This window comes from Megalobrama amblycephala, unplaced genomic scaffold, assembly GCF_018812025.1.
Source record: "Megalobrama amblycephala isolate DHTTF-2021 unplaced genomic scaffold, ASM1881202v1 scaffold537, whole genome shotgun sequence".
Taxonomy (NCBI): domain Eukaryota; kingdom Metazoa; phylum Chordata; class Actinopteri; order Cypriniformes; family Xenocyprididae; genus Megalobrama; species Megalobrama amblycephala.
The window spans coordinates 75,480-98,238 of NW_025953449.1; the positions used below are offsets into that span (position 1 = coordinate 75,480).

Here is a 22,759-nt window from a genome sequence, read left to right on the forward strand (position 1 = left end):
TTTGCTCAAGGTTTGTGGAGCACAAGTTTGATATCAATTCATTTCTTCAAGTATATTGTCAAAGTTTTGAGTTGATTTTCTTCTTGTTGTGTGTTTCAGAGTGTAGAGGACAGATCACCGTCACTCAGAGTCCCTCAATGACAGCAGCTCAACCAGGACAAACTGTGAACATCAACTGTAAAACCAGCAGAGATGTGTATCACAGTTATTATGGGACATACGTATTTAGCTGGTACTTACAGAAACCTGGAGAAGCTCCTAAACTCCTGATTTATAGAGCAAGCACCCTCCAGTCAGGGACTCCATCTAGATTCAGTGGCAGTGGATCTAACAGTGATTTCACTCTGACCATCAGTGGAGTCCAGACTGATGATGCTGGACATTATTACTGTCAGAGTTTCCATTGCAGAACAGATTCTCGTGGTTATTGTGTGGGTGACAGGGTGTTCACACAGTGATAAAGAGTCGTACAAAAACCTCCGTCAGTCAGAGTCACAGTGACTGAACTGATACTGCAGCTGCTCACACACTTTCACACACTTTCACACACTCAACAACAGACACACTAAATCATAAAGAGATTCTCTCAGAAAGGTTTCTTTAGATCACTGTAAACTGAACACAATCACAAACTTCAGCAAATGTAGCTGTAAACAGAAGCATGTATGTTCATTCATCTTCAGCTGTCAATCATAACACAAGAGCAGCATATATAAACAGCAGCTTACGTCACTCCAGTGAGAATATTCTTCCTGCGTCCCTCCATCACTCCATCTCCACCTTTATGTCCATTTTAATTCATTTCAGAAGTCCTGATGTTCATAGTGGAGTCTTGTGACAGAAACAGATCCTCCATCATGGACACGACAGATGTGTTTACCTGCAGCATTAGTGCTGGTGATTTACAGACTCTTTCTGCAAGTTACATCGTTACGCCAGTAGATGGAGACAAGAGACTGACTTTATGAATGAATCAATCAATTATTAATCAACTGATTTGTTCAAAACACTGAATCATTGAGGAAAGAAACAAGCATATTTGATGGCTCTGTCCCAATGAAGAGGCTGCATGTTCGTTCTGAAGATCAACCAATGAAATGATCCTTCACAGCCGCACTGAAATGTTATTGGTTCACGCTATAGTCAGTCTCTGAAGGCAGGAAATCAACTCCTTTTTCCCCTTATTAATTTAATTATTGCTCCAATCCTCTTGACATCATATAATTTTATTTTATTTCATACATATATGGCTCAGAATATCAAGTCAAACAGTGAAACTGAGTGGAGTTAAACTCATTTGCGTCACATTTGTGATTGTGTTCCTCTGAGAATTGAGCAGATCTTGTTTCATCATGTATCTGCAGGTGTTTTCATGCTCCATTGAGTGAAGTTTATTTATAAAATATGAGCTAAAGCCCTGATCCAATGAAAGAGCCGAAACAAAAATGACACAAAAAAGGACATAATGTTACAATTATGTTTTATTGACTGAATTGTAATAAACTCAAGACTGAAAAAGCACACATATAGTCAGCAGATCTACTCTGAACACTGCTGTCTCCTCACAGTGTCTCCAGTGGACGCAGACTGGCCGCTCCGTGTGGCCTCACAGCTCACCGAGACGCTCTTCATCCACTCCTCCTCAGAGAGAGTCAGGCTGCTGCTCCAGCTGTACAGACCGTCCTTCTCCAGGAGCCCAGCGCTGCTCTCCTGAGACCTGCTGCTCCCGTCCACCTTCAGCTCAGGCTCCAGTCTGACGGGAAGCCCTTGTTGACCACACACACCAGTGTCGCTGTGTTCAGAGAGGAGATCTCTGCGCTGGAGGGCGGCAGGACGCTCACTTGAGGAGGAGTGACGCCTGAGAGAAGCACAGAGAAATCAGTTACCTGTGGCTTTCCATTAGGATTCAAGAGAAAACCAGGAGAAATTCTCCATCAGAGGCATTTAAGTTACACCATTCAAAACGCTGGGGTTTTGAATATAAAATTATAAATTAGATTTTTTTTTTTTCTTTTGTTTTAACAAGTTGTAAAAAGAAAATTTTGACTGAGAAAAAAAAACAACTTTTCAGGTCACCGTGCATCAGTTTTACGAACAAGAATCTACACTTTTTTGAGTATCTGTCTTCAGGTAAATGATCTGGAGTGTGTTTGCATATTGATCAGATGCTTCAGTGCTCTGAGAGTGTTTATAGTGCTGTGAGTTTAACACTTCATCACTGACACACACAACAATCTTCATCAACATGACCTTCATCATCATCTGGACGCTCTTACACTGCTTTATACTACAAGGTGAACAGTATACATTTGAAGTAAATCATTTAAATAATACATTTTTAACACAGCTTTAAATCATGTCAAATGATATATACTTTATGGACTAATAAGTGATTTGTTTTTCAGTGTGTAGAGCTCAGGTCACAGTGACTCAAACTACTTTAGTGAAAACTGCAACACCAGAAGAAACTGTTGAGATGAGCTGTAAACTCAGTAGAGCTGCTACAACCTGCACCCCAGCATACTGTGTGTACTGGTACTTACAGAAACCAGGAGAAGCTCCTAAACTCCTGATTTATAACACAAAACTCCTCCAGTCAGGAACTCCATCTAGATTCAGTGGCAGTGGATCTAACAGTGATTTCACTCTGACCATCAGTGGAGTCCAGACTGAAGATGCTGGACATTATTACTGTCAGATTTTACATACTGGTGTGTTCACACAGTGATAAAGAGTCGTACAAAAACCTCCATCAGTCAGAGTCACAGTGACTGAACTGATACTGCAGCTGCTCACACACTTTCACACACTAGAGGACAAACACAGGAACTACACATGTGCTCAAAACTTTGAGTGAAATCTGCACTAATAGGCCAGATTTACTAAACAAGGCAAATTACAGAGAGAGCACAATTCCCAAGAAGTGCAGATTTGAGTGGAAAGTTCTGCACTGAATCTACTGACGACGCTCAAATTAAAGAACACAGACGCAGCTGGATCATTTCCATAATGACCAACACAATCAACCAAAAGCAGCGCAAATTATCATCTGGTTTAAGACATGTTTTTTGGGGCAGTAAATAATGGCGCAAATACCAGTAAATTGACTAGCACAAAACTTAGTAAATCACCATGTGTGATTCATTTAAATATTCTCCTCTCATAAATTTTGCATCTGAAAGGTGTAGCATATGCACACTTATCAGGACAGTCAATAAAATCTGGAATCTTCAGAATGCCTTTATCATGCTGGACTGTGTTGTAAATCTCACCGGCTCCGGCCGGTCTGCGAAAGACGAGCACCTTTGACACTTCCGTGGACCCTTTGAGGTAAAACAGAGAACCCCATTTCCTAGCTCTTGGGACATCAAAGGGCCCCTCATGTGGACTAAGTGCCAGATCACATTCCAACACACACCACACACACACAGACACACACATAAACACACAAACATACACTGAAGACTGTATGTGTAAAATATAATTATGCCAAAATGTAATGCAAGTATTAATTTCTTTGAAGTTCGTTTAAACTGATTTCTGTGCTGGCTTTCAAAGGGTTAACTGTTATAATTTGCCATTCTTTGACCATCTCTCTTTTCCTGTCTTTACTTCCATCCTTGTATATATATGTGTATATTCTTGTATATATATTTAGACGCATAATCTCTGTACTAGTAGTTTGCATATATTAAACACATTATTCATGCTCGATTGTTCTTTTGCTCCTTCAACAAAAACCAGGTCACTTTAACATTTCGATCCTATATCCTTGCTTTATGCTTGGATGCTAGTAGAGGAAGTTTTTCTCGTGGCCAGAGAAAAAACCTTCCTTCCGATGATATTCTGTGAGGAGCTAAAGGTTTGCTGGACAAACTAATAGTTTCTCTAAATAATTATTGAACCATAACTAATCATATATGTAACTGATTATAATTCGTTGTAATTAGTTCACAATGTTTAATTCCGGGTCGGTATATGCATAATAATCAGTCATAAAGCATTATGACTTATTATATTCATATGTCCCACCCATAAATTGATGAATAACTGTACAGAATCGCTACAACATCAAACAAGTGATCAACAGAATTTGGATTCATCAGATTGTTGAGAAGATATAGTTTTATAAGTGTATTGAGCCATGGCTAAATGAACTATCTTCTAAACGCTTTGACTAATTAAAATCCTTTTGATACTTTTGTCATTAGTGTCTATAGATGACATGCAAAATTTTGTGTGAATCGGTCAAGTGGTTTAGGAGATCGAAAAAAGTTTTTAGCAACTCAAAATGGCCGACGGACTACAACATGTTGTACTAATGTTGTCCACTTGAGGGAACCACAGGAGAAGAAATCTATTTTTCTATCAGTTTCCATCAGTTTGAATCCAAAATTCACAGAACTTCATACACATGGACAACAAGACTTTCTGAGGAAACATGCCGAGTTTCAGAAACTTTTTTTTTAAATCAGTCATTTATATGAATGGGATTCAGAGATGAAGGTCATAATACTAATGCTGTCCACCAGAGGGAGCCACAGGACAACAAATCCTTTCAGATCTCTTTATGAAAGTCTGTAAATGGTTCAATAGATTGACTTGTAGTATAAAAAATGCATATAAGCCTAAATTCATTATAGTTTCATAAAGTTTAATAAAGCCCAATATAATTAGTTTGAATAATCAACTGTAATCTCCAAAATACTTACAGATCATTCATTTTTATATTAATATTCATTTTATAATATTGAAAACATATTTGTCAAGTTACCAGATGTGACTGAATGTATTGCCGTTCAATTGAAGGAAAGAGACAATATTATCTGTCTATTTTAATATAGTACATAGAATAATACTTCCATAAAGAGATACTTAAAGACTCATATTTTATTTGGAAAGACACATGGCCATTGCTGTACCGTCTACTACACGATTCAAAGTGTTTCTGGATTGAAGTTTCTGAGCTGTAAAAGATCCCAATAACAATTCAAGCTACAAGTTAATCCTATTATGCTAGAGGATGTTCATGTGCATTAAAGCTGTCTAAAGACCAAGAGTTTGTCTTACATTGACCAACCTGTTACAGCCAGGACTACAGTCCTTGTTTGTCACTTTGGGTGGCGCAATTGCATATAGTGCTATAATATATAGTGTTTAACCATTTAAATAAAATTCATCACTACATTAACTCATTATTATTCACATCGTCCGTTCCTGTTCATCAGTGTGTCTGTCTGTTCACACCGCCCTCTAGTGGCACAAAGATGTAGTGCAAGATAACATGAAATTTTATGCTACATTTTTAAAGTTCACACTTATTGGTATATCATGATTACATGATACATATTTGATGTTGTGATTGACAGGATGAGATGAACGAGCTCCTCCTGAACCTTCATTTAGAGCCTCATTTAAATACAGAATGAGTTCATTTGCATATTGATCAGATGCTTCAGTGCTCTGAGAGTGTTTATAGTGCTGTGAGTTTAACACTTCATCACTGACACACACAACAATCTTCATCAACATGACCTTCATCATCATCTTCATCTGGACTCTCACAGCGTTTGCTCAAGGTTTGTGGAGCACAAGTTTGATATCAATTCATTTCTTCAAGTATATTGTCAAAGTTTTGAGTTGATTTTCTTCTTGTTGTGTGTTTCAGAGTGTAGAGGACAGATCACCGTCACTCAGAGTCCCTCAATGACAGCAGCTCAACCAGGACAAACTGTGAACATCAACTGTAGAACCAGCAGTGATGTGTATTATTATAGTTCTAATGGACATTATTTAGCCTGGTACTTACAGAAACCTGGAGAAGCTCCTAAACTCCTGATTTATTTTACAAACCGCCTCCAGTCAGGAACTCCATCTAGATTCAGTGGCAGTGGATCTAACAGTGATTTCACTCTGACCATCAGTGGAGTCCAGACTGAAGATGCTGGACATTATTACTGTCAGAGTTTCCACTATCCAAACAGTAAACATGTGTTCACACAGTGATAAAGAGTCGTACAAAAACCTCCGTCAGTCAGAGTCACAGTGACTGAACTGATACTGCAGCTGCTCAAAGGAGGATCTGAAACAACATCGTCACATAAACATCTGAAATAAAATCATCTAAATTAATCTTTTTTTAATAAATTATTGAGGTCAGAATTCAAAGCATTAGCTGAGAGAAGCAGACAAAGTCCATCAGTGTCACTGTTAATTTTCCTCATATTCATACCCTCTTTAGATTAAAAATGTTGTGGAAAATGTATATCTGCCTTGAGATTTTGTGCTCTTATAGATCAGTGACATGATTGAGATCTACATGTGAGTCGTCCACCATATTGGATCAGTCAGATCTGGTCCGTGAACACTGGAGAGCAAGTGAACTCCTGACTGCATCTGCAACCTCTGTAATAAAGTTTCATGAGAACTAGTTAAATAGTAAAATCACTGTGGGGCATCGATTATAAAACACAAAGTTCATTAGTTGCTTTTATTTGAGATATGGATCAACATGTGGATCAAGGTGTGGTTATTATACAAAAGAACAACAATACTGACATAAATCACAAGTATAAAAACATCAAACACTCATAAATAGTTGCAGAAACCTCAAGCAGCAAAACAATCAAATCAACTTCCACTTGATGAACACACACAGTCCTCTATCAGAACACAGTCCAGACCTCAACTCTCATTCTAGTGATTTCCAGCATGTCCACGAGCTCCAAGAGGAAGATGTGTGGCAGATATTTAAGGAATAATCAGTATCGCCCTCTACTGCCTCATTCCCTTCATAACCTCATTCACATATGAATATCTATATATGCAATAGACATTAGCTGCTATTTTCACAGCATTTAGTTGATCATTAATGTGATTTTACATATTGAGTTATACAAAAACACAAACCAGCACATCCTCACCTCTGAAAGCTTTTCCTCTGTCCGTCTGGAGTTTAAAGCTCAGTGGTTTATATGCTGCACAATGCTGTGATATTTTTGATGAAAGTCATTGATTTGTAAGTGTGAGTGATGAACAGCGTCATGTTGACCGTTGTGTCGATGTGTCCGGAGCGGTCGAATGGGCCTCTATGACACCACCTTATGTTTAACATCATTTTTAAATTCTAATAAAAATTCTTTTCATTTTTAATTCTTAATAAAGGTGTGTTTAAGATGAAGAAACCTTCATTTAACACAGGGTCAACAACAATTCTGCCACCATATTTTATTTTCACCTTTCATATCTTCTATTTAATATACTTCAGCTAACACATTTTTGTTCTGAGAACGTTTTCCTCCAACGTTATGAGAACATTTAAAACTCTTCTGCAAACAATGTATAAATAATGTTTTTGTGCTAACCTTTTGAGAACTTTATTAAATACCAGATAACGTTGAACAAACACTCTATTAATGTTACTGGAAGAACGTTTGTTCGTAACTTTGAGAGAACCTTGCCAGAACGTTAGCTAAAGTTATGAGCGCGTTGCCTGTTAGCTGTAGGAGCTTGTTCGAGTTCACTGAGAGAGCTCCACTGATCGGAGAAAGAGCTTTACCAAATCACCAAACAAATAACTAATCTAAGCACATATATGCAGTATAAAGCAGTAGTGCAGTTATAGTCCACAATAATCACAAGACTGGAATACTGTGTTTCACACTCACACACCCTTCTGATGAAACTGACCATTCTTTCCTCACTTTCTCCTCAACTGAAACTTTGTGCACAATGGTGCAAATACCAGTAAGTTGACTAGCACAAACCTTAGTAAATCACCTTGCGTGATTCAATTAAATATTCTCCTCCCATAAATGTCTGAAAGGGAAACTCCTACAAATACATGTGCAATAATGTCAGGTGCAGAAATAACTGCTCACGCTTTTCAGCGCTAATTTTTTCACTGAGTGTCTTTAGTAAATCCTGACAATAGTGTTTTAATGCCAAAAGAGGGTTTATGCTTGCACTAGCTGTTAGTAAATCTGACCCTTAGACTGTGATCTGATCTGTGACAGACGGGTTTGACTCAACTAGAATCAGAGAAAACTGAGAGAGTAAACTGATATCAGATCAAACAAACAATCATGGTGCCATACTGCATGCATGCATTGGATCATGTGAGTATAGTATTTATTTGGATGTTTACATTTGATTCTGAATGAGTTTGCATATGCAAAATTTGGGGGCGTACATATTAATGATCCCGACTGTTACATAACAGTCAGTGTTATGCTGAGATTCGCCTGTTCTTCGGAGGTCGTTTAAACAAATGAGATTTATATAAGGAGGAAACAGTGGAGTTTGAGACTCACTGTATGTCATTTCCATGTACTGAACTCTTGTTATTCAACTATGCCAAGGTCAATTCAATTTTCCATTCTATGGCACCTTTAAGTAAACTTTGCAGGGCTTGTACCCTTTGGCTCAAACAATGACTTTAGGTCAGATTTCAGGCTGTGTGGCTTTAAGTCAGTTGTAGTTGTGTTTCATTTTCTGAGAGTGCAAACACTGATTCAATGCAATTACCATTGAGTTTTTGTTGAAATTTCAGCATTTTTTCAACATTAATTAAGGGTGCAAAAGTGATATTGATTCAATGAGGTTAACGTTGACACATTAACATTTAACATTATTTCGATCATTGCTTGCTATCTGGGTGTGATCCTCTCAGAATAGAGCAGCTCCGTCTCCAGTGACCATGTTCAAACCCCAAAAGCTTCATTTGACATTTTCTTGCTAAATGCAGCTGTTCTCAACTATTACAATCAATCAAAATCATTTTCAGTGTCTAAGTCTTGGAGAAATAAGGCATTATTGTTTTTTAGCTGGGCTCAAAATAATGCAACAAGTCATCAGTGCCTTTTGCCTTCTAGCAAAGCTTTCACAAACAAAATGAAAAAACAGTGTTTCTGCTGTCTTCAGGTAAATGATCTGGAGTGTGTTTGCATATTGATCAGATGCTTCAGTGCTCTGAGAGTGTTTATAGTGCTGTGAGTTTAACACTTCATCACTCAGAGCTTTTCTTCATTCAAACTGAAATTAAACCACCAACAAGCAGAATGATGATCATCAGCGTCTGTATCTGGACTCTCATTCTTTCTGTTCAAGGTTCATTTACTCTATTAATAACTCAAAATGTGATTTATATGCATGTTTTTGATGTTCAGTACAGATTTTGTACTGGACACTTTAATTTTAATAACAATTGCAATTAATATCTTATGAAATATCATTCACAGGAATTACAGGACAAGTTTCTGTGACTCAGACTCCCTCAGCATCAGCTGTTCAACCAGGAGAAACAGTTACTATAAACTGTCAAACTAGCAGAGGAATCGGAGATCATTCTTGGGGTTGTAGAGACTGTCTTGCCTGGTATCTGCAGAAACCTGGAGAAGCTCCTAAACTCCTCATTTATGACATTAGATCACGACAGTCAGGAACTCCACCTAGATTCACTGGCAATGGAGCAGATTATGGAACCGATTTCACTCTGACCATCAGTGGAGTCCAGACTGAAGATGCTGGACATTATTACTGTCAGAGTGTACACTACATCAGTGGCTGGGTGTTCACACAGTGATAAAGAGTCGTACAAAAACCTCCGTCAGTCAGAGTCACAGTGACTGAACTGATACTGCAGCTGCTCACACACTTTCACACACTCAACAACAGACACTCAAAACAATACTACATAAAGAAATTCTCTTAAAACTTTTCTTTCGATCACTGTAAATCTATCACAAAATTTTAACAAAGCAAGTTACATCATTATGCCAGTAGATGGTGACAAGAGACTGACAAAGCGATTCTTGCTGGCTAACATTTTGAGACTGGAATTATTAAAAATGACCTTGCGTTATATCCTTATCACTTCTCGCGTGTGTTTGGTTGTGAAAAGTAGTTTGCAGACCAGAAAGAGTTGTTGACGATTCTTCCTATTGTAAAGTCATGCAATGTGAAACCCTCTGTCGCTGATCCATCATGTAGTGTGCACAGCAGCGACTGAACGCTACCCCAGATAGTCATGCAGTGTGAAAAAACAGTGATCTGATGACTTTAAAATCACGCAGTGTGAACTCGGCATAAGGCTACATTCACACTGTCAGTCTAAATCTGATTAATTGTGTATCCAGTTGAAATCTGATCTAAAATGATTGGCATCCACCATGTGTATCGCAACTGTTCAGATGTGAATTGTGTGTCCATGCAGCTCTTTTCCTGAATATCTGCATTGATTTCAATGGCAATAATGTTGCATTAGTAGACATATGTCAAAAACAGGGAGGGAGGCTGTTTGACTTTTTTCCCGTGTCGTCGTCTTCACTGGTCTCAAAACGTGTCTCCGTTATATTGTCATTTTCTGCTCGTCCCATATTTTGCAACAACACAACCTTCTTTCTGAAGCGACTTACAGCAAGACTCCTATAACAACTTCTGACATTTACGTTTTACATGGCGTGAGAAAGTCACATAAACCACGCAAAATACGATCAGCTAAAACGGATTTCCAGAATTTGAAAAGGATTTCAAATCATATATGAATGAGCTCAAAACGGATTTGTAAAAATTGCATTTCATGTGATTTTTGACTGTTCACATAGTAAATTTGATTGGATTTCAATTGGATATGCACAAAAATTGGATTTGGACTGACAGTCTGAACGTAGCCTAAGTAAACTGATTCAAAACATTGATTCATTCAGAAACTATTAGGTATGTTTGACTTGAACAGCGTTGTGCACACCGATGAGTGTGTGACATCAAAGTACAGGAAGAGCAATTAGAGAGCAGATGGCTCTGTATGATTTCAAATGGCTCTTGTGATACTTTGATTTCATACACTGATTGGTCAGTGCAGCTCCGCTTCCAGTCGAACACACCTATTCTTTATGAGTGAGTCATTGAATCATTCTCTGAAATTAATTGTTGAAAACACTGACTCATTCAGGAATGTGCTGTTCGTTTGAAACTATTTCAGCTGAATGAGCAAAAACAAAGTATCTATTGTCAATATTGAGTTTAATAAGTAAATTACTCATAAGTCACTTTTGATCTGACATTCAGACCATCTGATGTTTCTTTATATCAAACATGGACATGTGAAATGTTTTGTAAAGTCTCAATGAAACCACATTAAACCATCACATTAAAACCGTCACTGCTGAAGCATTTGCATAGAGAGAGTGTTTTACATGAGCGACACACGCTTCAGTGCTCTGCATGTGTTTATAACTCTGTCAAACATCAAACATGATCAACAACTGTTTTTCACTACTACAACCAACAAAAATGACTTTCAGCACCATATTGATCTGGACGCTGGCAGTATTATGTCGAGGTTTGTGTCAGTAAAGATTACAGACATTATTTACTTGTTATTTTTATGTGTTGTGAAGATATATGGTTGTAAAAGTGTTTGTGATTTCTAATCTTTCTCTCTTGTCAGAATCTGTTGGTCAGGTGACAGTGACTCAAACTCCCTCAGAGCTGCTCTCTCAAACTGGACAATCAGTCACTGTGACCTGTAAAACTAGCAGTGATGTTTACTGCTGTTATAGTAATGGACAACCCGGTCTGAGCTGGTACTTACAGAAACCTGGAGAAGCTCCTAAACTCCCGATTTATTATACAAACACCCTCCAGTCAGGAATTTAATCTAGATTTAGTGGCAGTAAATCATCTAGGAGAGATTTCACTCTGACCATCAGTGGAGTCCAGACTGAAGATGCTGGACATTATTACTGTCAGAGTGCACACTGCATAACTAATTGGCTTGGTGTTTGTAATGCTGATTATGTGTTCACACAGTGATAACGAGTCGTACAAAAACCTCCGTCAGTCAGAGTCACAGTGACTGAACTGATACTGCAGCTGCTCACACACTTTCACACACTACTGACACACAGAGGACAAACACAGGAACTACACGTGCTCAAAACGCTGCCCGTATGACTCATGGGCAAGAGAGATGGCCTCGACCACCCATTTGCTCATTCTTCCTGATCCGGATTAATCAAAGGAGGAGGACAAAAGGCCTGCAGTACAATCGGCCCTGGGACGTTGGTGGGGACCTTGGATTTATAACCAGGTCTAAGATGAAGGAAAGCCCTGAACATACCAGGCGCAAATTCCAAACATGAGGGAGCAACCAAAAGTGCTTGAAGATCTCCAATTCTTTTGAGAGATGATATTGCCAACAGGTGGACAGTTTTAAGAGAGAGGAATCTTCCAGACACCTCCTCTAATGGTTCAAAGGGAGCCTCAGCTAACCCTTCCAACACAATAGCCCAGTCCCAGACCGGAGTTTTGTACGCACAGAAGGCCTCAGCCTCTGGGTACCACAGAGAAAGCGTGTAAATGGGGAGTCTCTTCCACAGAAGAGTCCCCCAACAAAGCATGATAAGTGGAAATAGCCACTATATAAACCTTCAAGGTAGAAGGAGATAAACCATCCAAGTTTTATACTTGGTGAAATTGCAGCACAAGACTGATAGAAGAGTGGAACAGGTCCAGCTGACGTTGTCTACACTGTTAATTATTTGACTGTAAATTTACAATAAATTGCAGGTTAATAATTGCATGACTTTCACAGTAAGTTACTGTAACATTTTTACAGTAAATTATTGTGAAATGACAGCTGTATACTGTGACTTCACAGTAATTATGACATCGCATTACTGTGATTTAGCGGTAAGCTGCTGTAGAATTAATGTATTTAACTGTGAAATTACAGTTGGTGTCTATGTATTACTGTAATTTAACAGTAAGCAGCTGTAGAATTCATGTATTTAACTGTGAAATTAGTCTATCTATTACTGTAATTTAGCAGTAAGCAGCTGTAGAATTATTGTACATAACTGTGAATGTCTATCTATTACTGTGATTTAGCATAAATGAAGGACCAAACAAAACTGATAAAAACAGTGACATAACTTTTATTTTTTAGAAGTAAAATACAATTTAATTACATGAATAAAACACTGGGCAACAGGGATTGACACTGGGTAACAGGAACGTGTGTCAAAAGAGAAAGGAGGAGACAGAGAAGAGAGAGTGAGGGAGAGAGATGTAAGAAAAGACAAAAAGGTGGGAATAGAGAGGGTCGCAGGTGTCTCGCTCCTTCCATCGCAGCTGGCACCTGCATAGTGTGGGTTCTATCCACTATATACAAAAGATAAGAAAGACAAAAAGTTTAAGTTACTCTGTGGTGGACTGACTCCCTGTAAGTATGGTGCTCGCATTGTAACACTAATCCTAAAATGTCTACAATTTAAGTAATTTCAACTATTTAAAAAAAATTATGTGAATAGTACTCTTAATTAATATTAAATCAACAAACCAGGACTCTTATCACTCCTGTTACTTTTACCCAGTCCTATTATTTTTCACGTGAGTAACAGGACTGAAAGTAACATGATTGAGGTTAAAAGGTTAGTTCACCCAAAAATGAAAATTCTGTCAGTAATTACAGAGCACAAATTAAGATATTTTTGATGAAATCTGAGAGCTGGATCACTCCTCCATCGGCTTCTAAGGGTTTGAAACTTGCTGGCCCAGAAAAATGTATTAAAGATATCTTTAATATAGTCCAAGTGACTCCAGTAGCTCAATCTTAAGTTTATAAAGCGACGAGAATACTTTGTGCGTAAAAAAAAAAAAAAAAAAAAAAAAACTTTATTCCACAATTCATTTCCTTCTCTGTGGGCCTTGAGTTTTTTCTTGTAGTATAACAGCGTAGCGCTTCTGTGTTATACGTCACACGTATGCTCACTATTGGCCGACGCTGGTCATGTGTGTGATGCATGTGACATATTACACAGAAGCGCTACGCTGTTATACTACATGAATTCACCCGAGGCCCAGAGAGAAGGAAAAAAAATAGTGGAATAAAGTCATTATTTTTGGGGGGGTTTTGCGCACAAAAAGTATTCTCGTTGCTTGGTAAACGTAAGATTGAGCCACTGTAGTCACTTGGACTATATTAATGATGTCTTTAATACATTTTCTGGGCCAGCAAGTTTCAATCCCTTAGAAGCCTATGGAGGAGTGAGACAGCTCTCAGATTTAATCAAAAATATTTTAATTTGTGTTCCGAAGATGAACGAAGGTCTTACGGGGTTGGAACAACATGAGGGTGAGTAATTACTGACAGAATTTTCATTTTTGGGTGAACTAACCCTTTAAGTAAAAATTGCATGCTAAATTGCATAGTAATTCAACACAGTAGCAAGTAATGTAAATTTACACTTAAAAATATTGTAAAGTACTGTAAATTTGACGTTTTTTAGACGTCAAGGCATGTTAAATTCAAATAAACGTAAAAACAATTAATTTTACACATTTATTTTGCAGTCTATCTAAACTCTACATTGAATCAGGAGACACTATAGAACACATTAAAGGGATAGTTCACCCCAAAAATCTTTGGAACACAAATTAAGATATTTTAAGAAATCCGAGAGCTTTCTGTATCCTCCATGGACAGCAATTATTTTACTTTCAAGGCCAGGAAAGATTGTTAAAATAGTCCATATGTATACAGTGGTTAAACCTTAATGTTATGAAGTGACGAGAATACTTTTACTGCGCAGAAACAAAACAACACAAAATAGAATACCGACTTGATTCAACAATTTTTTTCCTTTCTGTGCCAGTATCCGATGCGTTTCACGTGATGTGTTCTCGATCATGCATGTGATTGCATTGCGCACAAAAAGTATTCTCGTCGCATCATAACATTGAGGTTGAACCACTGTAGTCATTATTATTTTAACGATGGTTTTACTACCTTTCTCGGACTTGAAAATGGTTATAACATAGTAGTCTATAGGTGGGATCAGAAAGCTCTCAGATTGCTTAAAATTTTCTTAATTTGTGTAGAACAAAATTCTTGTGTTTGGAACATCATGAGGGGATGTAATTAATGACAGATTTTTCAATTTTGGGTGAACTAACCCTTTAATAGCTTCAGTAAACTTCTTACTGCATAACTACATCTAGCTTAAAGGAACACGCCGACTTTTTGGGACTTTAGCTTATTCACCGTATCCCCCAGAGTTAGATAAGTCCATACATACCCTTCTCATCTCCTTGAGTGCCTCTGTTTGACGCACCCACCGCTAGCCTAGCTTAGCACAAAGACTGGAGGTAAACAGCTCCAGCTAGCATACTGCTCTCAATAAGTGACAAAATAACGCCAACATTTTCCTATTTACATGTTGTGATTTGTATAGTCACAGTGTGTACAAATAACAAGGTCATATGAGACAACCATCTTCTAACTGTATACATACTGGGAACTATATTCTCAGAAGGCGAAGCACTGCTACTTCCCCAAGTATATTCTGAGAATATAGTTCCCAGTATGTATACGGTTAGAAGATGGTTAGAGTCACTGTAACTATACAAATCACAACATGTAAATAGGAAAATGTTGGCGTTATTTTGTCACTTATTGGGAGCAGTATGCTAGCTGGAGCCGTTTACCTCCAGTCTTTGTGCTAAGCTAGGCTAGCGGTGGGTGCCTCAGACAGATTTACGGCAAGCACGGAGATGAGAAGGGTATGTATAGACTTATCGAACTCTGGGGGATACGGGGAATAAGATAAAGTCACAAAAAGTCAGCGTGTTCCTTTAACACAGATACTGTGTTTCATTAGTCCGTTCTTAAATTGGAACACAGCTTACATTAGATTGACATCCATTCGAAGTCAATGAGCTTCCTGATAAGAGTGCAGACTTGCTGGTTCATGTGACCTCTCTGCCTCTTAGATTTTGTGCCTGTCTCTGGGTTGATGCCCAAGAAGCACCTACAAACAAAAAGACAGAAGAAACCTGTTAGTTTAATTCAAGTGTGATGAAAAAGGTGTCAGTTCCCAGTCATCACCTTCAGTGGGTCACTGCTTTTGCAGTACAGAGTCAAACTAAAGTTAGCTCAGTTTAAACAAAGGTGTAATTCAGGTGTAAGTACTGTAATTCAGAAAAAAAAATGCATGGAACTGAACTGAAAAACATTTCCATCACAAACACAGTCAAGAATAGACCTTCACCAAAGTAGAGGTGTGTGATTTACCTAGGCAAAGCATTCGCACACAACAATTTACATAATTTACATGTTCCGTTTGCAGAGGATGGAGTAAGAGCCTGTTGCCTCTCCATCTCCCTATGGCTGTTTCTACTTGTACTCTTCCTCCTAGAATTATTACCCGTTCACAGATGATATGATAAACATTTCATTTCTTATATCTTTTTCACAATAAAGCACCCAGTTTTCTAGTTGTTTCTGACTTTTTTTAAGCTTTGTCTCTGGTCTAATCTGGTCTGGTCTCCAGCACAGAAACACAAATTAAGGCCCCGTCCACACTACTGCGTTTTCGTTTAGAAACGGAGAATTAAAACGAATACGATCTCCGTCCACACCAGCGTTTTAGCTGCGTATTAGAATTGATCTCCGTCCACATTAAAACGACTGAAAACGCGGATCACGTGACCATTCACCAACACTGGGCATACGCGTGCCGTTGTAAACACAACTTCATTGATAAAATTAGGGCTGGGCGATATGACGAAATATATCGTCTGGACGATATAAAATGTCTATCGTTTTATATAAGGCTCTATCGTTTAAGCCACGATAAGGCGTTTTACGGCAGAATTTTACGTCAAGATGCACCTCACGGCATGCCCATGCACACAGCAATACATAAACAAACATGGAGGAAGACAGTAGTAGACGCGGTTCAGACCAGGGTAATTCACCCTTCGCAGGGAGCTTGATTGACAGGCGATCTAACCAATCATAATCAGCCATCCGCCATTTTGTCCGACAAAGCAGTGAGGAGAGATCATAGACAGTATATAAACGGAGAGATAGCAGATTAACATGGGAGGATTTGAAATTGAAAAACGGAATGTACTGACGCCTTTACGTGGTTTAAAACAACATTCCTTCTTATTCCATGTTATGTTCATTCATGTTTATTTGATGCTATAAATGAACTAGAAGGAAGAGATGATCAGTTCACGAGCAGCTTTAACTGATGCTGTACAGTGATCTGTCAGACACATTTAAGAGCCACAAAACGGTATGTATCGTTTAAATTTATAAAAAAAATACCAAATTCGAAAGGTGAGACTTTGTTTAATATGTTTAATATCAAAAGTAACTGAAAAGTAACCTGCTCTGTCCTGTCTGTCAGCGTGTTGTCAGTCTCCTCTCTGCTCCGCGATGTATTTTTCACTGCGTGAGAACATGGTGTGTGCGTGAGAGCAGCGTAGCTTGTCGGACATAGCGACAGTAACTAAGGGGGGCGGGTCTTCGCGAAGGGCAACCAACCCAAACCGAGGAGCTTGTACTTAAAAGAGGGGCGACTTCTGTCGCATCTCGCATGCATGGATGTGGTTTGGATATAAGAAGACCGACGTGGACCAGACAACAGTTGTTTGTAAAGTTTGCCGGCTCCCAGTGCCAACAACGGACTCCAACAATACTAATTTATTTTATCACCTGCGCAAGAACCACGAAAAATAATACAGAGAAAGTCAACGAGCAAAAGCAGCGTTGAGTGGTGACGTAAGCGCTCGAAACAAACTCCAGACACAGACGCTGCAATAAATAAACAAATAAATAAAATAAATATTTAGTCCCTACTACCTTTTATTTGTTTTGTATATCATTTCAAACTGCATTTCCAGATTACAATTTTATATTGACTATTCATGAACTGAATTAACACAAAAATTGTTATATCGTCATGTATATCGTTTTCGGGATATCAAATGAGCTATATCGGGATATGAAATTTTGGCCATATTGCCCAGCAGATAAAATAAAATTAGATAAAATTATCCCACCATGCGCTGGTTCTTCCCGGGTTAACCCAAAACCGCCGCTCCATGTGCGGTCAGTACCGCCGCTGCACACAGGAATTGTCACAGATCGCTGAAATGATAGCTTGCCTCTGGCGCATGTAGGCAGTTATAGCATTGTAAAATGCAGAATTTACTTGCACAACAGCTGCTAGCAAAGATATACGCCATGACTGACGACACCCAATCATAGAGCCGAGCGTGAGCCTCTACTACGCCATCGTTTCTAAAGTCCTTCGTTTTGACCCGTCCACACTAAAACGCCCTCCGGAGATTCAAAACGAAAAACGGGTCGGCAGCGTTTCTAAACTTCTCCATTTTGGGTCTCCGTTTTTGCCGTTTTAGTGTGGACGGGAGGTGCAAACGTAGCAAAAGGTCTCCGTTTTTAAACGAAAACGCACTAGTGTGGACGGGGCCTAAGTCTGCAACACACCACTTGTTTGAGGGGGAGAAAGGGGGGTCATCACCGTTTGGCTGCTGTGGTCCTGAGCGGATTGCAAAACACAATACATCCAAACATTCCTTGTTTAACCCAACAAATAAAAAGCAAGCCCTCAAGTACAATATTACTGTAGATATTACCTTTGGATAAATTCCAGAGTACAAGCAGCATCTTCAGCATACTTCAAGTTAAAATTGTAGTAGCTGGAAAAAATAGCAGCCAGACCAGTTGTAAAGTCAAGGTGAGGTCCCATGACCACTTGACCCTCCAACGACAGCATCCATGCCCTTGGTTTCATTATGTCACCTGAAACAAAACCAGATACACTCATCATGGACAACTGTTCAGTAAAGGAATACATTTTTTTTATTTATTTTTAATTAAGAGTAAAAATAGTTGTGGCATATTCTAACTACTGTGTGTTACATTTCTTTAAAAGAAAATGTCAATACATTCCATATGTTGAACAGTAAATAAGTAAATAAAGTTTCAGGTGTACAGTATAATTCACACCACCACATACCTTATCACTTAAAAGTTTCTTTTGGATATTAAAAATCTGTCCTTTTCATAATAGATTATTATTTTTTTTTAAAGCCATGAGAATTGCAATTTACACTTTTTTAAGACCAAGTCGTTCAATTGGGGAGTGATAGCAGATTGTTTATGTTGACTTTTTGTTTACATTTAGATCCTTTAAATGAAATTAATACATGAGCATCATACTCAGAAGACTACTCACTCTCAGGTTATCTTTTTAACAGATTTTTTTGTATATTAAGGGACTATATGGAACTTTGTTTGTGGTGCTCAAAGTGCAAAAATGTTTTTTTGAAAAACTCAACAGCAATGTCTTTTTCCAGAAATCATGACCTGGTTTACTTAAGATAATCCAGACCTTATTGTGAGCAGTTTCATGAAGGAACTATCGGTTGAAAGAAAATAGTTACTACATGAAACTGCTCACAACAAATCTGTGGATGACTTGACAGAATACATTCAAAATGAGGAAGACATCAACATTACCTTGAACAATCAAGCGAGGGGTGCTTGGTAGCATCACAGTCCCTTCTACATCAGTGGCTGTGGCACAAGGCTGCAAAAATAACAGTAGAATAAGATTCAACTGTTAATAATCTGTACCTATAGTAGCTATATTTGTGAACAAATCTTCCCTTGGCCCCCATTGATTTATCTTAGATTAGGCAGTACACATTTGGTAAAGTTTAGAATGTGATCATGACAATGTGACTGGTTAAAGATAAATGTGAAAATATAGAATCTATTAAGGACTACTCGGGTTTTTAACTTTAAAATGAACAGTGTATAGTGTAGCTAGAAAGCTACATCACCACCCTGTAGGCTACTGGAAACTAAACTATACGGTTTGTATTTAAGTTGAATATACAAACACCATTACCAGATGACGATTAAAAGACAATAATTACAAACGTATATCCTACAGATACAAATCACTGCAATTACTTTGGACTGTCTAGTTATAACCAACATTAATGTACTGGCAAAACACAGATAAGTGCACATTGGTCTAACAGCGGGAAAACTGCCGCGCAAAACATTTATTTTGGCAGTGGAAAATTCCAGAGACAAGATAAAAAAAAAAAAAAAAAAAAATACATGGACATGCGCACTTCATTTTTCTGTTGACCAGAAAGACAACGGTTGCTCCGTTTCACACACACAGCAGGGAAGAAAATTATAAAGTTACTAATTTTAGATGAATTTAATCCACCTTTGCCCAAATCCACAAACACCATAATTTATCTAGTTGATAATAACTGTCATAATACCCACATTAAGGCCACATCTTACCTTATAACTTTATGTATCGTCGGTCAATGTAGAAGCTGTGGTAAAAGAGAGAACGCTGTTAGAGTAACTAATATAAGCTTTAAGTAAAGCTAAAGTTAAATGTTCGACGGTGTATCTAATCAGACATCTCACAGTTAACTTAATACGGTATAATTAACACTACAACCAACGTCTTTTCATTCAAATTTGCGCGCTTAAACGTCGACGCGAGTCTGCTCCAGCTAAGTTACAAAAACATGACAACAGAACCTACAACTAACGCTAATTTGGTTCATACTTTTAAATTACATGCACTATCATATAAAAAACATCAAATTGATAAAGTTTGACATTTAAACACTTACCGCTGTCTGAATCCACCGAATGGGACCACGTAGATCAGAGAGCTCTGATGACGCTCTGATGACGCTGCCGCAGTTGCCACTCAAAAAAGTCAAAAAAGACGGCATTCACAGTAGTTTCTTGTAAAAGCCCCGCGCCTGCATTATTTTCACAGTAAAAGTCTAAATACGGTATTATATTGTGAATTATCACAGTTAAAGCCTGTGAAGTGGTAATAATGTAATTAACTGTGAAATATTACAGTTATATCTTGTGAAATCCTGGAAAAATTTTACAGTGTACAGCAAGTAGAAAACAACTTCCATTTATTTGTCTGTATAGCTTTCTCGTGGAAGGAGCTCTGGAGTGGAGTATAGTCTCGACAACCTCAGTTGGGAGACCGGATTCTATGAGCCTAGCCCCCTCAGAGGCCAGGCTCAGAGTTTCCACAACTCCAGGCGGGTAAATTATCATGCCGCCCGCTTGAGACAGAAGTTCTGTCTGATAGGGATCTCCATGGGGGAGCAGTGTAGAAGAGACACTAGGTCTACAAATCAAACTCGGGTTGGCCGGAACGGGGCTATCAGTATGAGATAGACCGTCTCTAGGCAAACCCTCTCCAGAACTCCTGGGAACAGAGCGATCAGGGAAATAGTGTGTACAGACGTAACCTCTGCCACGTCTGCACCATGGCATCCAACCCCAGAGGGGTGGATTAGTCAGAGAGCACCACAGTGGGCAAAGAGATGTTCTTTCGAAGCAAATAGGTCAATTTCTGCACGACCAAAGTTCTCAAATGAGCTCCACCACCTCAGGGTGGAGACTCCATTCCCCGGGCCTCGGCCCCTGCCTCAACAGGATGTCTGCCCCCACATTTTGATGCCCCGGGATAAGTGCTGCTCTCAGGGAGAGGAGCTTCCCCAGGGCCAACAAGAGGATCTGATGGGCTAATCTGCACAACTGGCGAGGCCTCAGACCCCCTGATGGTTGATATGAGAGACCACTGACATGTTGTCTGTGCGAACCAACACATAGTGGCGACCCTTGGGTCTGGGAGGAAGTATTGAGTACTCAAAATACCGCCATCATTTCCAGATGATTTATGTGCCAGGAAAGTAGATGGTCCTCCCAAAGACCCTGAGCCAAGCGACCACTCATGATCACCCCCCAGCCTGTGAGGGAAGCATCTGTCGTTAGCATTACACGATGACAAGGAGCCCCCAACACAGGTCCCTGGGACAGGAACCAAGGCTTCTTCCACATGACTAAGGCACGAAGGCATCGCCGCGTGACCTTAATCATGCGAAAAGGATTTCTTCTCTGAGAAAACCCCTTGGTCCTGAGCCACCACTGTAAGGGTCTCATGTGCAGCAGGCCAAAAGGTATCACGTTGGACGCAGCTACCGTAAGACCCAACAGTCTCTGAAACTGTTTTGCAGTGTGTGACTGGCCTAATTTCACCCCATTCACGGCCGAGAGAATGGAACGCATCAGAGCAGTAGACAGACGTGCCTGCATTGTGATGGAATCCCAGACTACCCCTTTTAGATAGTTGGTAGTTTAAGCTGGAAGAAGCACACTCTTCTTGGCATTAATTCCAGCCCTAGCCTTCTGATATGAGACAGAACAACATCTCGATGTTGGACTGCTATATGCTCAAACTGAGCTAAATTCAACCAATTGCTGATATAATTCAACACGTGAATGCCCTGGAGTCTCAGAGGAGCCAGAGCTGCATCCACGCATTTTGTGAAGGTGTGGGGTGAAAGAGCTAGGCAGAAAGGAAGAACCCTGTATTGATAAGTTTCGCCCCCGAAAGCAAATCTGAGGAACCTCCTGTGCTGAGGATGGATGGATACATGAAAGTACCCTCCAACCCTCTTTGGAACAAAGTACAGACTGTAAAACCCTGACAGCTTGCTGGGAGGAGAAACCCCTTCTATAGCTCCTTTTTGCGAGAGCGTCAGAACTATGTGTTCCAATACCAGAGACTGCAAGGGGTCCACCACTATAGGGAAGACCCTGTTAAATTGGGGCGGGCGAGACCCGAATTCTGTAACCCTTTTCTATTGTGAGCAGTACCCATTGAGAAATACTTGGAAGTTTCCATCTACCAGAAATCTACTAAGGGAACCAGTCTCTCAAGACTGGCCTCTGGAGTTTTTTTTTTTTTTTTTTTTTGAGCATTTGACTCAGTGCCCTGAAGCGGCGAACCGGCAGGGAACAACCGAATCAAATGTTGACCGGCCCTCCTCAGAGGGTCAGTGGAGACTGCTGCGCCCTGAAGCACAC

The 22,759-nt window shown here is 39.2% G+C and overlaps 1 long non-coding RNA gene and 3 gene segments (V, D, J or C); 3 read left to right on the top strand and 1 right to left on the bottom strand.

Moving 5' to 3' along the window:
- Window positions 1-2,208: 2,208 nt before the first annotated feature.
- LOC125261963 lies at window positions 2,209-2,728 on the top strand. The segment is given in 2 exon segments: window positions 2,209-2,294; window positions 2,406-2,728. Coding segments are annotated over 2 exon segments (372 nt in total).
- Window positions 2,729-5,530: 2,802 nt separating this feature from the next.
- LOC125261962 lies at window positions 5,531-6,132 on the top strand. The segment is given in 2 exon segments: window positions 5,531-5,579; window positions 5,669-6,132. Coding segments are annotated over 2 exon segments (387 nt in total).
- A 2,814-nt stretch (window positions 6,133-8,946) lies between these two features.
- LOC125261954 lies at window positions 8,947-9,808 on the top strand. The segment is given in 2 exon segments: window positions 8,947-9,108; window positions 9,240-9,808. Coding segments are annotated over 2 exon segments (495 nt in total).
- A 3,110-nt stretch (window positions 9,809-12,918) lies between these two features.
- Window positions 12,919-20,762, bottom strand: LOC125261964. 2 transcript variants are annotated; one of them, XR_007183481.1, is made up of 6 exons: window positions 20,491-20,762; window positions 20,147-20,181; window positions 19,340-19,409; window positions 18,454-18,619; window positions 15,691-15,812; window positions 12,919-13,164 (listed from the first exon to the last, which is right to left on the bottom strand). It is a non-coding gene; the product is annotated as an uncharacterized LOC125261964 (long non-coding RNA). The 2 variants fall into 2 exon arrangements; XR_007183482.1 differs by lacking the exons at window positions 20,147-20,181; window positions 20,491-20,762 and adding an exon at window positions 19,734-20,124.
- Between the last annotated feature and the right edge of the window lie 1,997 nt (window positions 20,763-22,759).